The 16,936-nt window shown below is 43.5% G+C and overlaps 2 protein-coding genes across 3 annotated transcripts in view; one reads left to right on the forward strand and one right to left on the reverse strand.

The window, feature by feature from the left end:
- Positions 1-16,936, reverse strand: part of LOC108092507 (protein O-mannosyl-transferase TMTC1) — a 45,090-nt gene that overhangs the window by 13,673 nt on the left and 14,481 nt on the right. For both annotated transcript variants that reach the window (XM_017192126.1, XM_017192125.1), the window contains one exon: positions 2,243-2,353. In XM_017192126.1, the coding sequence (XP_017047615.1) occupies positions 2,243-2,352 (110 nt within the window). In that variant the 5' untranslated portion in view covers position 2,353. The remainder of the gene's footprint in view (positions 1-2,242; positions 2,354-16,936) is intronic.
- On the forward strand, positions 11,731-13,154 carry LOC108092509 (TATA-box-binding protein). Its single transcript, XM_017192127.1, has 3 exons — positions 11,731-11,896; positions 11,958-12,266; positions 12,333-13,154. Exons 1-3 carry the CDS (start codon positions 11,883-11,885, stop codon positions 12,949-12,951), a joined length of 942 nt encoding a protein of 313 aa, XP_017047616.1. The 5' UTR covers positions 11,731-11,882; the 3' UTR covers positions 12,952-13,154.

A 16,936-nucleotide genomic window follows, 5' to 3' on the forward strand; every position in this document is an offset into this window, starting at 1 on the left:
ACAACAAGAAAGGAAGCTACCTTCGGCTCCCCGAAACTAATTTACCCTTACAGTCATCAAAAATGTCGAGCAAAGTACATAAAGGCTAAACAATATCGAAGCTATGACGATTTTTCTATACATTTTTTAATGCTACATTTAAATTCATACATATTTAATTTCACAAGGAAATTCGTCAGAAGGGTTTAAAGGTATGTAACTTTGGAATCAGATTAAAATTGACAAGGTTATAGGTTCTGGAAGTCTAGTTTTGGGTCACTACGATGAAAACCATTGAAAACTCAGAAAAATCTGACATGGACAGAAGTCAAAATTTCGACCATCTAAAAATAAAAACTTTTGAATATAGTTTTATCACGGATGCGCTAAAAATGTTAAGAGGTATGCCACTTTGAAATCTGATAAAAATTAACAAAGATATGGATTCTGGATGTCCAGTTTTAGGTCACTATGTTGAAAACAATTGAGAAATAAAAAAAAATCCGACATGGCTTGATCGGTTCAGATGTATGGTACTGATTAAGAATATATTTAATTTATGGGGTCTGAGATGTCTCCTTCACTACTTTGCAAACTTCTGGCTAAAATTATAATACCCCGCGGAGGGGTATTAAAAAGTCAGGGATCCCAAAGGTGCAAAGCACTCTTTAAAAAGTTTAAATACGTTTTATACAAGTTTCTAAGTTATAGAGCTGCCACCGATCACACATAATTACATCCCATTAGCTCAATTATTGGCAAACTTCTTGAGCAGAACACTTTGTCAAAAAGTTCCCAAGCATTACTTATTAAAATCTCATATCTCTCTTTAACAATTGCCAACAGCAGAGCTTTCCTAATGCCAAAAACATTTTCCTTGCCCTCAGCAAGCCGAGCCATTGCTCTTTTTCCAGTTGATAGGAAACAAATTGAAGGGAATTCTGCCATTTAATAAATCATGTTTTGTCTGGCCGGGCTTGACAATAATAACTTGTGCTCGTGTGGTCACAGTGGCCATGTTGTGGGATGACCGCCGAGCATGCGAAACAACCAGTCGATAGGTGGAACTACACAGAGATTAAAGTCTGAAAGGTTCCGCAAAAACTTGAAAGCTTAAAAACTTGAAAAAATTTATTTGGGGATGTTATGTTTTCAATTTAAAAGGCCTTTGGGTAACAAAAAATGTCTTATAAAATATTAAGAAATATTCTATTATGACTCTCAATAATTTTTTTCTCTGCTAGGACCAAAGTCCAACTTCAACTGGTGTTGGCAACTGCGTGAAAGTGACCGCAGGACCTTCCGCCCGAGCAAAAAACATAAACTCGTACACAACTTTTCGTGTGGCCAAAAGGGGAAGCTGAGTTACATAAGTTGCGTTTATTATTCGCTCGAGTGTGTGTGTTTGCGAGTGTGTGTGTAAGGGTGTCTGCTAGTGTGTGAGTGGGGCGGTAAGTTTTGCGCTTGTTTTCTGGACAGCACAAAATAACGAGCTACAGCGAAGGCATCGAGCTGAGCACTCAGTGCATAACTCGCCACTCGGCCCACTCGATGGCCCCCCGGCTCCTGCAGGACAATTGTTCGCCGGCATTGTAGTATTGTAGTTGAACCTGGAGCAGAACAGCAGTCACTTGTTTGCCGGGTTGACTCCTGAATCCTGAAGGCAAAGCTAGACCATTGTATCGAGGAGGCCAGGGGGAGGTAAACGAGGAGGAGCTGGGCGAGTCCCTGGGGAAATTCCTGTCCATTGTACATGACTTTTGATATTTATGGGTAATTTCGTTTGCGTTTGCAGCATTTCAATGCGGCCAGGTGAGTGCGAGAAGCGAAGGAGACGTCGTCCCAGCTCGGGGGGCATAAATCAACATTTTGTTTTTTAATTTGCTCCATCGCCACAGCTATAGCTGTAGCCATAGCCGTCTGACTCTGACAATGGCACTGGATCGGCCGCATATATATCAACAATTCCCCAGCGATAAGCCAGCAACTGGTCTGCTTCAAGTTTTACAATTAGGCGGGCCGACAATTTATGATGGTGATTTTATCAAATAAATGGCGGCACTTGGCGCACAATTAATAATAAACTTTTGTATTTTTCGCCGGCCTTTTTTTCTGCGTTTTTCTGGCGACAAAACGTTGCTTCTGGCCATCCCCAAAAAATGGAGTAGAAAGGCCAAAGGACCCAGGACACCCAAAAGCAAACCATTTACCTTCGTCAACCTGCTGACATATGGAATTTTTAATTCGGTTAAATTTTTCTCACCTGTCATCGTAGACAAATCCAGCGTTAAGTGTGTTTAGGTACAGGACGAAAGCGAGTGCCGAGCAGCCGGCGAGTCCTGCGTAGTCCTTGTGGCACAGCGGCACCGGCATGCTGCAAAAGAGAGAGAGTGAGAGAGAGGATCAGACAGACAGTCAGACAGTCAGAATATAAATATAAAAGTCGAGTGTCATAAAATATATGCTGAAATTCATTCTCGAAGCCTCCTGCAGCAACGGCAAGAACAAAGCACTTAATCCTGACGGAGGCAGGTCCTTCGACTCGTCCAGATGGGCCATTCTCTGCGGCATTTTCGTTATGACAACATTTACATATTTTCCTTTTTTATCCTGCTCTTGTTGCCGTACTGTTGTTTTTGTTGTTGCTGCTGCCGTTGCTGATGGCCTTAAGCACGATTTAATTACTTAATTTTTTGTTAGCATACTCGTATTCAAGGTAAGGCGGGTGGCAAGGCATTTGAAATTGTGTAAGCACATTTAAAAGGGAATTTTGAGCTTTAATTATTTTGCCAAGAATCCCAAGAATTTGTTGCTTACTGCTTCGCATTTCTCAGGCTCATGTAAGGAATGTTTTTCTTTAAATACCTCTGTACTTAAATTCTAAAGAGCAGTTATTTAATTAGTACCACAATATATCAAAGCACTTAATCAAACATAAATTGATTATTCGTTTCTGTTGATGATGCCTGGATGTGTGGGGAAAAAGCAGAAATAATACATTTCGATGGGCGGGAGTGATACCAGATTATTAGGGAATAATTGCCCTTATTGGAAATCACTTTCCCCGAAAAGCCACCATTTTCGGCCATCGAACCACCCGAATTATCCGACTACCTCTGCACAATCAGCAATCAAAACTGTTGCATGCAAACAAACCCGACGCACGTGCCTAATGATTATGGCCGCAGTGGAGCGAAATGTCCTGAATGGAATGGTCTATGGTATATGGTATCTGGTATATGGACTGGAATGGAAAAGCCTCGCCTGGACAAATGTCGCCATCATCGTCCTCGTCATCATTGTTGTAGCTCTGGCTCTCTGGCTCTCTAGATGTCATTGTGGTCAGCGTGTCTGTTCTGGCTCAACTCGTTTGTCATGGCATTCTTCGCTTTATATTAGCCGCAGACATGTTGTGTCTACGTGGAGCCCATCTATAAACCGCTTTCCCCCCTCCAAACCCCCCATTCACCCCTCTGTCCCCTTCCCAATCTCCGACGAGCGTTGACGGAAATTAAATGTTACGAGGACATTCTGGATCGTCCTGCCAAGCGAAACCGGGAACATGCAGCACGGGTACACAAGCTCTGAAATGCAGAATACGGCAATGGCATTCCCATTGTAATACCTCCATCCCGGATTCCTTATCCCGTCCATTCCCATCCCCATCCGCATCTCCACTCTCCATTCTCCCGTTTTTGGTGGCGGCGTTGTTGTCATCATCACCATCAGCGCCATTACGAGTAATGAGTGTGGTTGGTGGGTCGGTTGGTTGGTTGTTCGGTGGGTGGACTTTCGGACCAACTCCAGCGGCTGCTGAACAGTCATGGCTGTTGGCCAGGACACGAAAATTGTTATCTCGCACACTGCAGACGATTTCCGGCAGGCATTTGGTCCACGTATGTGCACTGCGATTGCGATTCTGATTCTGATTCCGATGGCGATGGCGATGGAGAGGGCTACTGCGACTCTGATCCTGATTCGGACTCAGATTCAGACACAGATTCAGCTATGGATTGAGGTAAAGGAAGGCGAGCGGATAACAGGAATTAAGTTCGCACCGTTTGCAAATGACAATGGTTCCCACAAAGGGGAACTGCATTCCACTGGGGTAAATCAATTGCAAATGGATCAGTGCATTTATAAGATGACTAATTTACAAAGAAATTAGGAAACCAACCTTTAAAGAGTTTTTGACTTAAGAAGCTTTTGTTTTTCTCCCAGTGATTTCCCATCAGAACTTCGCGGCGGGTTTCCTTGGTTTTTCTGTTGGTGATAGCGGATTTGGCAAAACTCTTGTTCATATCTTCGCCAGGTTCAATTTGCGGTTGTGTTCATCAGGTCTTACGCTAATTAAAAGCGGATTTAAAGCCAGGGAAAGCTATACAATCCGTAATCCCTTTTCCACATCCCAAGTAGCCCCTGCGAATCGAATTTACTTGGATTACCAAATAGGCCGGGCATGATAATAGCTTTCCATTCAATCAAGACCCCGATTTGCCAGAACCAAATTAGCTCGCATTCAATCCCAGCTTTTTGCCATACCCAAATCTTATATGGTTTGAGCTATTCACATCACACACATACACACATCAAACCTCCTTTGAAGGAAGAGGAGAACCCATACAAGTGCCCTCGCAATGACGCTGCTAATGAGCTCTAATAACGATAATGACGCCCCCGCAAATAGTATATATGAATACACAGAGACGGAATATGTTTATATATACATACATCGGCGGGAGGGTCGATGAATGGCCATCATTTGCCGGGGGGATAATGGGCTCTCTGGCCCAGGGGATGCAACTGATTGGCAATGTCGAGGACGAAAGCGATAGTTTGCCGGAATATGCCTCTTAAATATAATGATTTCCCCAAAAATACCAAAGTGATTTTCGATTAAAATAGCCGAGTATCTATGCAAACTCATCTGTGTTAATATTTTTGGGAACCTGTGCGTGGTGTCATAAATAGAAATGGAGCAAATAGAGTAAAATATGGATGCTAATATTTGTACTATATTTAGTGTAAGCCCAGAAGAATTGTGCTAAATTATCGAAGCATATTTGAACATAATTTTCAGTTTTCCCTAAGGGACTTTAAATGAATTTATGATACGCATTATTTTGGAAGTATGATTTGAAATGCCTAAAATATTTGGTCTTGCCTTTATCAATATCAGTCCAAACATTTATTTAAAAAATCTACGTACCCGAGTACATAACGTAACACCCAAAGGAACAATTTAATCGATTTAATTTAAGCATAATTTAAATCAAATTAAACATATATCCGCTCCCCAGTCGTCGGCTCTAATGACATCCCTTAAGTCGCGCAATTCCCTCCCGATACTTTAAATAACCGCTTTAATTAAATTTATTGATTTTCGCATTTTGAGCTTTGCGTTCGTTGTCCCTGCAGACGAAGCCCCGGGCTTTGTGGGTCCTTTTTCAGATTCCGCGGCAAAGTTAACCCTGACAGACGCCGCCAGGTGTTGGACGAAAGTTGAGAACAAAGCGCAGACAGGACCTCCTCAAGCAGTCCAATTAATTTCGATTGTCGAAAATAAAGCGAGACAATCACAGGACGTCGAGCGGCAAGTAGATATTAATCAAATGGCGCCAAAGACGAAGACAGCCGGAAGGCAGCGGGAAAGTCTCGGGGAAAAGGGAAAGCAAGCGGGGAAAGCAGGAGGGAAAGCGAGGAAAGCGCGCAAAGCGAGGACATCGAGCACCCTACAGACGTGTCCTGTCTGCTGACATGAAGAGGCCTCAAGGTCCTGACGAAAGGCTCCTCAGCTGGCGTCGTGAATTACTTTGCTAATTTTCCTGCGCCAGACGCGAGCCATCTGTCCTTGTATCTACGAAAAAGTGAGCGGTATTCGAAAGATATATAAGGGTATATCAGGAGGGAATATATAGAGGAATATATATGCAATATGTAAATGGTACAGATAGGCATTTAAATGCTTCAGAGATTACCTATTCCACAGTTAATCAAACAAACTGCCAAGCAAACTAATTACTTTTAATTTTAAAGACTCCTTATATTACTATCTCACCCAGTTATATAAACTAATTTCTCTACAACCATGCAACGAGTGCAAGATATCTCTCAGTCGAATCTCTTTCGCTGCTTTTACATGGCGAAAGGACGCGCTCGAGAAGTCAAAGTGCAATTAGCGAGCGCTCCCTGTGCCGTCGCTCGCTTTCTTTCTTTTTATTTATCAGTGCAAATATTTATTTTCAATTTCGTATGCAAATGTCGCAGTGGAGCTGCTTTCTCCATTAATCACAGCTGCACAGTCTGCGGTGCCGAGTGCCGAGTGGGTGGAATGGAAAAAATAATTAGGTTGTCATGTTTACGGCGCTGAAATTAGCTGGCAGTATCGGAATGGCACATCTTTGATGTTGATCTCGTGCGGGGAATGGCAAAGGCAACGGCATTTGCAAAGGGCGGAAATTTCCATGACTTTTCACTTTTTCCCGCTGACTCTCCTTACCGCTTTTTTCCCTCCCCCTTTTTTCCACCCCCCCCAGCTTAAGAGCTGACCTTATTTCTGGCCCAGCTGGAGAGAGAGACGGAAATTGCAGCAAATACGAGAAGGCGAGTTCACAGGCGCAGCGCACCTTAAACCGGAAGCGGAAACATTATTCCCAAAATGTCAAAAAACATAACAGAAACCCATTAGACACACTTTGTTTCTGGGTCAGCCGGCAGACGTCCAACTTCCAAAAAGTGAAAACCCAGAGCGAAATTGTCTGAACGGGGCGAGCTGAAACAAAACGAGTTGCAAGTGGACGGTTGGACGGGTGGGCGGATGTACGGATGTACGGAAACTGACCAGGCCACTCTCTCTTTTTCCCCATTTTCCACTCCCCATTTACCATTCCACTGCCAGCCGGAAAAGCCCGGTCGCACGGAAATCAAGTTGTGTCAACAGCTTAAAAGCCAAAATGTAATAAGCCAGGGAAATGTAACGTAATAAAATATCAAATATAAAATGGCGTTGGTCCTGGCGGGGCAGCATTTGTTGCCATTAAAGTTTTACTTTGAAATTGGAAACAGAGGACCGTTGGAAAGGGCGACGTCGCAGCCAGCTGAGCATAAAGAACTAAGGAAAGGAGCAGGGAGCACAAACCTCTAAGGCAACACCGACTGGAATACCCTACCTTAACTTTAGAGGCTCTAAAAGATTTCAAAGTATCATATTTACGAAAAAGCCTCTAAGATTATTTCTATTAAATTCATAAATATATAAACCCCAAGTCGATTCAAATCTGTGCCAAGGCTGTGCGATAAATAATATTGTTGCAGGCTTAAGGATTAAGTAAATATGCTCGAGCCAAGTGCCATAAAACGGATTGCTCGCCTTGGATTTTGCTTGGCCGCAAAATATGCAATATTTTATTATTGTTGCCCCGAACAGTATGCAACACTTTATTTCAGCGCTATGCGCTTCCGTTCTCGGCTTGGATTTCCTTTCGTCCTTCGTCCTTTCCCCTTGCAAGCACCCGGCTTTCGGCAGATCTGGAACAGTTCCAAGCCTTGACTCCTTGGTGTTTGCACTTGTGTGAGTGCCAAAAAGTATCCTGGATAGTTTTTGCATGCGATTTGAATGAGCACAAACGGATATCGCGCTGGCTTGAAATTTTTTATGTTCCTTTGAAGCAGCACTCATGTGCCACTCGAAATCATTTTAAAACACTCGAAAGCTGTTTTCCGTAGAAGATTATTCCGGCTTGATAGTTTTTCTTGGCCAACTCTTTGCGGGCCTGCACTTTATTAAGGAATAAATCGAATGCTTGAATTCGAATGGAAAGTGGTTAAATCTGATGATTTTAAACCAAACACGTTTATTGCCTGAGAAATCCTTTCTTAGGGTATTATGAAATTACTTGAAATTTGCGTAGAAAATGGGAAAACTTTTTCGAATTGATTTGCCACATAATTGAGTGCACAAACGGAAGTCAGGCGGCGTTCTCAGACCTCCCATCAATTGGACATTGAACCAAACAACGAATAAATGTTTGCAAACTTTTCTCACCAGGTTTCTGTATTGTTCGGCGGCGGAGAGCTGCTTTATTTTTTCGTCGAATAAAGAGTTCAATCAACCCTTTGAAAGTTGGCCAGAACAAAAAGTTGTGAATAGCCGGGCTCTGTTGGCCACTCAGACTTTTTAATGACTATCCGAGGAGTACTTTCCGTGGAGTTGCTTGCCCAAAATTCAAATTAAAGGCTGCGAATCAATTCAATGGGGCGGAAACGAAGGACGGAACAGGACACTTCGATGTGGCGTTAATTTTATGTCTTGCAGTATGTTGCACGCAATGTAAATGCTAATTAGGAAGGGGAAGTGCCTGCGGATGGGGATATTTGCTTCTTAATTGCGTAAGCCAAGCGTTTGATTGCTATTTGCACAGCAATTGACATTAAACAGTTGAATCAATAAAAAATTAAAACGGAAGTCCCAACACAATGGCCATCAAGTGCGAGTTTCGGCAAATATTTAATGTGTTGCGGGTCGGAGTGTGGGTCCTTTGTCCTAACCCCCGGCCTAATGACTAACTAAACAAGCTGTTGGTGTTGTTCTTCCCCCAGCTGCCCCGATATTAAAACAACAATATTATTATTAGCACAAACAGAACAGAAACCGGTCATTGGCCTACCCCCGCCGATTGAAGAAGTCAAGAAACCTCAATTAGGCTGTCAATCAACACATCGAATGGAGTCGAGTCGCTTTCAGGCGCTGACTTGAGTTGAGTCGCCTCGTTTCGGCCGTCGACATTCTGCCAAATAATAGAGCTATTGATTTTCCACCCCCTTTAATGGCGCTCATGGCTTGGGGGGCGTGGCGGACAGCCCCCGGCGGTCCTTGATCGCCTAATTAGCTGCCTGTCCGCGAAATGGATTGCTCCCGATTTTCCCCCCACTTCGAGTTGCGTTTGCCCAAAAAAACAGGCAGGCAAATAATGCAAATATTATTTCGCCATGACTACGAGCCGCCTTTTCGAGAGCTCACAAAATACTCAGAAGCGGGATAATCACTTTTAAGAGCAGGCTACGCTGGGATTTCTCTAATAAGTTACACAAATAAATTTAGCAATTTGGCTGAGATTTCTTATTCTTCAGCTGAACCTAAGTAATGAATTTTAATATCTCCGTTAGTTACATAATCCCCGTTGCATTTAAATTCTGGTTTGAACTATCTTATTGATTGCATTTGTAACTTTTAAAATGGCATATGATTTTTAAGCCCCTCTGGAAATTTAATACCACGAAGTCGGCTTATCCCTTTGTTTATGTCTATTAATTGCAAGAAGAAAACCACTCGAGCCTTTAAGAAAATCAGGGAAATGGAGGGCGGAGAAGCATTCGCCATTTGATAAACGAGCGGAACTGCAAGGGAATGTCAAATCTGAGCCTTTGTTCGATTTAATTATCGGTTGTTGAAAGAGCTGGACGGGAGAAATCTTGCCAGGCTTCGAGGGCATATCCTTGTGGCATGTGGCAGGGATGTAACAAAAAACCAATAATGAAAGTGGAGTTGCACTGCCGGTGATGTCAGTTGCATGCAGCTTCCCCCTTTCGGTTCCCCCATTCCCCATCCGGCAAAGAATTCTCTCCCCTTTATCGATTAGCGCTTGTAACAGCTTTTACCTATGCGGATGTGTGTGCACTGGAAAAAATAATTGCAGTTTTGCTAGGCAAAATTGTATATTAGAAAATAATATTTAATTTACTTGAAAAGTCTGCTAGTTGGTATCTTGAAAACTAAAACCAATGTGATATAAACAAGTAACATTTGGGTCTGTAAATATTTTGTGTTCTTTAATTTTTTAGGAGTGCACTCACAGCATACACAAACAAACATGTTACTAAAACTGCTGTAGCCGATGACCTCTCACCCCGCACTTGATGGCCAAGGAGGCGGGGGAAGGGGGGCGGGGTCGGCTACCAGAGCAAATGACGCTGCAAATGAAAGCAGGAAACGTTGCCGCATTCATTCATTTTACACACAAAAGCCATTAACCGCTTTGATTCCATTGTTTTGTTTGTCATCATCATCATCAACGGCAGCAGCAGCAGCAGCAGCAGGAGCGCCAACAGCGAAATCACTCCCAAAACCCCATTTCCCGGTAGAAATGCCCCTCCCCCTCACCCTCTGCCTCCCTTGACTTCTCCGCTTTCCATTGCCAGTTTCCCATTCCCGTCAAGAGGTCACGGGTCACCAGAGGACAAGGGTATGGGGCGAAGTCAAGGCTGTGATTTACACGATTTGCCATTTGATTTTTAATGGACTCGCTGTCGAAGAACCTGTCACCAAGCCAAAGGGTAGTAAATTCAGCTTAAATGTCATCAATGTAGTGAACAAACTTAACTCTATTCTTGGTAATGCATTTAATCAATTTTTGGATCTTAAAGAAAATTCAATAATTTAAACCAGAATATATCACAACCTCTTTGGCAAATTATGAGTTTCGAGTTCAATTTATTGTTCCATAGCTCTTGGCAAGCCACAAATGTGTAATTGGCAATTGGCAAAATACACAGTATTTATTAATTGCCAAATTATTTATAACTGAGAGATAGTTTGTCTACTTCCACTTAATTTACTAATAGCCGAATTTAAAACCCCATTCGTTTAATTTTTTATCTAAGAATTATGACTGCAATAAAGCTTAGTTGCACATAATCTATAATTTGTGTTTGTTTTTGTTGTACCGCTTTGTTTTCACCTATGACCCGAGGATATGTGCTTGTGGGAGAGTTTTAAGCCGGGCACTTTCACCCATTTGCCTTTGTTGTCCCTCTTGCGCCCCAATATTATTATTATTGAAAGACTTTTGCTGAGCTGCGGGTTTTATAAAGTGCCTGCGGCATGGCTTCCGTTCTATTCCGTTCGGCTTAAACCGTAGACTCCAGACCGTAGACCATCATCGACCGTGGACCCCGTAGACCGTCTCCATCCGTCCGTCCGTTCGCTTGTCCGTCCGTTTGTCCGTACGTCCGTCTGGTGCTGGCAAAAAACGACTCTTGCGGAAAAATCAACATTGCACAAAAGTTTTCAGCGCTCCCAGTACCGCCAACCCCCAATCTCCAAACTCCAACCTCCAGTCTCCTTCTACAGCAGCACCCACCATTTGCAAGCCACCCACCACTTGCACCACTTGCACCACCCGTTCATCGTTCATTTCGCTCCCTTTGCATTGCTTTTTTGTTTTGGCTTAGCGTTGATGATGTATGCACTTTGAAAAGAGTTGAGCAAAGTGGTTTTTCGGGTTTGATGAGCTAACGTCAAGTCCTTCAGCCCACCGCCCGAATCACCCGGCCCGGCCCGCCCACTTTTCCACCCTTCTTTTCCCGCCTTTTCCCGACTGAGAAATATGAGTACGTGTTGGTTGGGCTGTTTGATTTTATCGCAGTGTCTGTGTGTTTGACTTGCACTGCTGCATAAAGTTATTAATGGACTTCAATGGGTTTCAATTATGCAGCTTCTGCGATTTGAATTTGAATGATATTTCTGATTGTTTGCCTGCGTTTGTTAGGATTTGATGCAATGAAATGCGTTATTTTAATTTAATCAGTCGGCTAATGGGTTTGTTCTGGAATTTAGTCGAGCGCAAATAGATTGACAAATAATTATTTGTGCAAAAGTCAAATTTCAACAAAGATTTTAAAGCTGTTTTACTAAAACATCATTAACGGTTTCGAATTCATTTAAGCAAGAGCTAATCTTTCGATTCATAAAGTTAATAACTCAAAAGTGCGCCTCCAATGGCGATCAGAGTTGCATTTTCAGCTTTTTATCAAAGTGGCAGCACCATTCTTTTGTTAATCTGGTCACTCTAAGGGTCAATCACGTTTTAAGTCACTTAAAAGCTTCGTCATTGAATCGAACTAAAATGGATTGGTCAAAGTAAGTCACTGAAAAGTCATTAATTTTCTATGTATTAATATTAATTTAATTCGTCCAACAGGAACTGTTTCAACAAGCGGTTCAAACCTATTCCTGTGCTGATTCCGAAGAAACCAAAACTGTCAAAGGAATTGAGGGTACAGGAAACTTTATTCGGAGATGTGGAAGCGCTGACTTGGGCCCAAACTCTAACTGAATTGAATGCCAGAATGTCAAAGATGCAGACCACAGATTCGAAAATGGATGAGGGTCAGATGAAATCCTTGGGCATTTCTGCTCCAAGAACGCCGACAAAGGAAGAAATACTGGAGATATACCAGGACGTATCCAAACTGGGGGACATCGAGCGCTATCTGAATATATTATACACGTGAGTAGGGTTTTTCTATTCCATATTCTAATATTATAATGGTGAATAACCACGCTTGCTTTGTAGACCCTTTTATTGCACTGGCATCACTTCATGCAAGTTCGATCTCTTGGACCTTCAGCTTCTTATGAATAATTCCGCGTACGATCCGGAAAGGCAGTTGTGTGTGCTTGTCAAACGCATAAACCCGGTGAGCAATCTGAAGATCTATCCCAATGGCAACATATATTGCCAGGGATATAGCCGCGATTCTGCCCGAAAAGGTATGATCAACATGCTGCGCGAACTGAGGGACATGGGCTACAATCCTCGTCTTCGCCGGATGAAGTACAACGTGATTAACGCCAGTTTCAGTGTACACTTCAGTGTGAACTTGCAGCAGCTGCACTCGCAATATCCCCAGATCTCAGAATACGATCCCTTCAACCTGCCGTATTTGAGTTACATCATGGCGGGAACTCAGGTCAAGCTCGTCATCTTTCCCACGGGCTTTGTGTTCGTGATGGCGGCCACCAGTCGGGGAACCGCCAAGCTGGCCATATCCCACATCCTGCCGATATTGTATACCTTCAAGGACTCGGAGCTGGAGAGTTGCAAAAGGAACCTGAGTCGGGGAGATATCGATTACAAGGTTCTGTGGGAGAGATTTTTTCAGATGGAGAACGACCTCAGGGTTCAGTGGTGAACCTCGCAGAAAACGAATGCTTCTCAAGATAATGAAAACGAAAGAGATTGAGTGAATGCCAAATATAAACTTGAATTTTTCATGACCACAAACTTTTCCCCTTTACACGCAGAGCAGGCTAAATGAGCCATAAATGTCGGAAAAGCGCCCGGAGAATTTTACGCCTGCCTTAAATTGGGCTCAAAACTTTGTCTTAAAATAAAGCCTGCTCGCCACAAGTCATTGCCTTTAAATGGTGAATGGTAAATGGTAATCCCCGCAAGAGGAGTCAGTCGGAATCACTCGCAAATTTACAATGTAGATTTGCAATTGCACTTCGCTCCGGCGGGAAATCGAATGTTTGCAGTGCCCAACCAGCTGGGGGATATGGTTTCGAATGGCCATTGTGGTGGTGGCGGTGGTGACTGCAACCCACCCACTGGCATAATAAAAATGACAGCCAGCACGACAAAACCGAGCGAAATCGAGTCGCTGGCGAAAATGTGTCAAATGGAATTCGAAACCGGTGGCTCCGTCATTCTTGGCACCACCACCGTGGATCACCCACTCCCCAGCCAGGTGGCTACGATTTGTGCTGGCCACCGACATGAAAAACAATTCAGTGTCATATTTGTGTGCTCGCTTCTGTGTTTGTTTTGTAAACGCAGCTCATCGGAATCACCTCGGTGGGCTGGCTCCTGTTTGGGAACCTGTTTGGTAACTGGTTGGTAACTGGTTGAGTCCTGTTGCCATTCGTCCTGTAACGTGCGGATAATTTGCAGTGCTTTTCGCTTGTCATCTCGGCCACAGGACAGCCGAGTTACTTTCCCGTGTTTGCATTTGAATATTGGACAATATTGATGACCCATTTCGGGGGTGCTCATTAGGGAAATCGAATTTCACGTTTTCTGATTGATGGTTACCGTTTGCTAATCGCTAATGTGCCGTTCACTAGGTTATAACTCACGATAAAACCGACAATTATAGTTTATATACCCTTGTTCCCTTTTAAATACTAAGCGTAATGATTGCACAAGTTTGTTTGCTGTATGCTCAAATATTTTAGCTGGCAGCTTAGTTCCTTTTTGGGAGAGGCTCTTTCGAAAACTAAATCCACATAAGTAGCTTGCAGTTTTCGGTGGGTTTACGAGCTTAGTGTGCTTAATGGGAGAACAAATAACCGAAACTTGGCAGCGGATTAAGAGCTTGAAACGAAAAAATAAATATTCTCGCTGAAAAACAAATTAACTAAAATCTGCTCATTTGAATTCCAGCCGCAGAGCTAAAAATGCAGAAAGTAATTAATATTCTCGTGTTCGTGTGTCCGAAGGATCCCGCAGGACTATGCGGTGGAGTGGAGTGGAGTGAGCTGCGGACTGCATTTTCATAATTCCAGGACAACAGCGAACAAAACGCCGGGGAGAGCTGGCCAAAAAAGTGGAGAGCGAAACGAAGCGCAGTAAATTCCGACGCACTGGAATTTATGCAGCAAATATTAACTTACCGCACACACACACACACACTCGCCATTCGACGCTCGCACACTCACACACTCATGCAGAGTCCTGCCGCATAAATTCAAGCAAAAGAAAGGCAGTGGAAAGGACATGGTGCGGCCAAATGATCCCCGACCATCCGATTTGTGCTTGGCCAGCAAGAAGTGACAACAAAACTCATTAGCAGAACCGGCGACCGTGACCGTCGCGTGAATGGGCGTGCCACTTCGCCCCCTTCCCCCGCCCCGCTGGCCACGCCCCTTTCACGGCCCCAAGTGGGCGTTGGCCACCGGTCAGCCGCAGCGCCGGGAAATCGGTGGACTTGGAAAACTCAGAGCGAACGGGTCTCGAACCCACAGAAAAACGCAGCGTGCACTTCCGTTTGGCGAAAAGTTCTCGTTATTTTATTCATATTTTCGCAGGCTGCACTTTATCTCACTGCGGCGGTCTTAGTTGGCGAAATTGTGTGCAACCACGAAAATCTAATAAGCGCGCAAATTTGTTGACATTGCGCAAATGTTTTTTACGGGCCGAGCAGGAGCAACTTTCGCCAGTTCGCCAGTTCGGACTGAACCCCAAAAAAGAAGGCAGCTCCTTCGTTAAAGATGACTGCGGTCTGGCCTTGGGCCTTAACCCATTTCGACGCAGTGCCAGATTATTTTTTTTGCGGTCCTGGCAAATGAAAAGTTGCGCTACACGCCAATTTTCCGATGGTAATGAAGAGCAGAAGCAGTCCTTGGTCGGGAAAATCCCATTTAGACACCATTTCTTGCAACGGAAAGGAAAGGAAAAGCTGTCTAATTTGTACGTAATTATGTTGTATTTATCGGAATGATAGTAGTGATGATATTTTGTGGGAAAAAGAATAAGTTCATAAAAGGACTACCAAAAGATTAATATTTGTGTCTAACAACAATCTACCTAAAGCTTTCAGAATCTTTCTATGCCAATATAATTTACCTTTATTATGCAGATTTTCCTTTTGATCTAAGGGAGTTCGGAGGTAAAAATGGGTTAACAGGACGAAGGAAAAAACGGAAGCTCGATGAAAACAGGACTCGAGATCGCCACAACCGCAAAGGGAAACTTTTTCGAGTTTTTTCTACCTTTGACAAGTCGCGCGCGATGGTGCGTGAACCTTTTGGCTTTTGAACTTTTCCGAGCAGGTGAGGAAAACGGAAAAACCTCCAACGAAACGGAGGAGACAGAAAGCGACTTTGCATCGGCGGGATGTTCTTCTTCTTCTCCTTACTCTTCTTCTTTTTCTTCATCTTCTTGTTGTTGTTGTTGGCTATAAAGAAGTGGTTCCTATCGACCGGGATCGGCCGTCAGAGGCGGCGAGACAATTTCATTAACCGCTGCGCCGTTTAAAGGCCAAGACTTCGGCTCCTTTGATTTTTATCGGTTGACCTCGACACGAGGCGGGAGTCCTGTCCCAGGACAACCGTCTGACAGGATTAAAAGAGCGGCGGAGCAGAGCCCAGGGCGTAAAGTTTTTAATTATTTTTGTGGTTTGAAAATGCATTTCAGTCCAGACAACCTCCCAGAAACCCAGCAACCCTCCTCCCTCCAACCTCGCTGCTCCTGTCAAGGCAAAGGACGTGCTGGGCGCTCTGAAGGATAAAGGAGCGACCGCAAACAGCCCGACTTTTATCAGCGCCTTGCCATTGTCATGTGTTACCCGGTGGCGAGCTTACTGCGTTCATTTAAAAGAAAAGTGCAATAACATGTTATTTCGTCCCGGACAGGACTTTTCCACCCACCACCCACTTCGCCCCCGCTACGATTGTTAACGGTAAGCGGCTTTAAAACATTCCCTGCCTTATTACGTAATTACAAGCGGATGACAGGGACGGAGGCATTCGCTGCATTGAATTATTCGAAATACGCGAATAATTGAAAACGAACGAAAACGGGGAAAAATTGGAAAATCGAAGGATCGAGGAGGGGGGCGGGCGTTCCGTCTGAAATCAATGAAAAATTCAGTGATTTACATTTTCATTCAGACATTTTTCGCTCATTATGGAAATTTATTTATTATACCCCCTCCACGCTTTGAATAAAATCGTTTTTCCCCTCGCTTCAAAGGAAAACTATGCGAACGACGTGAAAATGGTCAAGCTTACACTAAATAATTGCAGATTCAACGGATTATTTGCCAATTTGATTGATTGAAAATTTGTTAAATAGCAAACAGAAAGCAATTATGTGGTTTAAAGGGTAGAGTTTCTGTTTGCAAAATGTTCAAGAAGAACTTTATTTTATTTGCGGAGTGTCTTAAAGTCACATTTTTGTTTTGAGCTCCCGGCGGCAAACAACAAACTATTATTATTATATGTGCAGCTGCTCTTATCAAAACATTATATGAACTCTTGTTGGCTTTTTGTGCACTTTCAGAGCTCGCTCCTTATGCAATTTCCAAGGAATTCCAGCTAATGCCATACTTTTCGGTGCAAGCCATGGATTTGGACGACTAAAAGCCAATATGAAAGGAGGGCAGCTATTTTTCG

This window comes from Drosophila ficusphila, unplaced genomic scaffold, assembly GCF_018152265.1.
Source record: "Drosophila ficusphila isolate 14025-0441.05 unplaced genomic scaffold, ASM1815226v1 contig_412, whole genome shotgun sequence".
NCBI classification, from domain to species: domain Eukaryota; kingdom Metazoa; phylum Arthropoda; class Insecta; order Diptera; family Drosophilidae; genus Drosophila; species Drosophila ficusphila.

Coding starts and splice junctions, on each gene's coding strand:
- LOC108092509 (XM_017192127.1), top strand. Junction 12,267..12,332: donor TATCTGAATATATTATACAC/GTGAGTAGGGTT, acceptor CTTGCTTTGTAG/ACCCTTTTATTGCACTGGCA.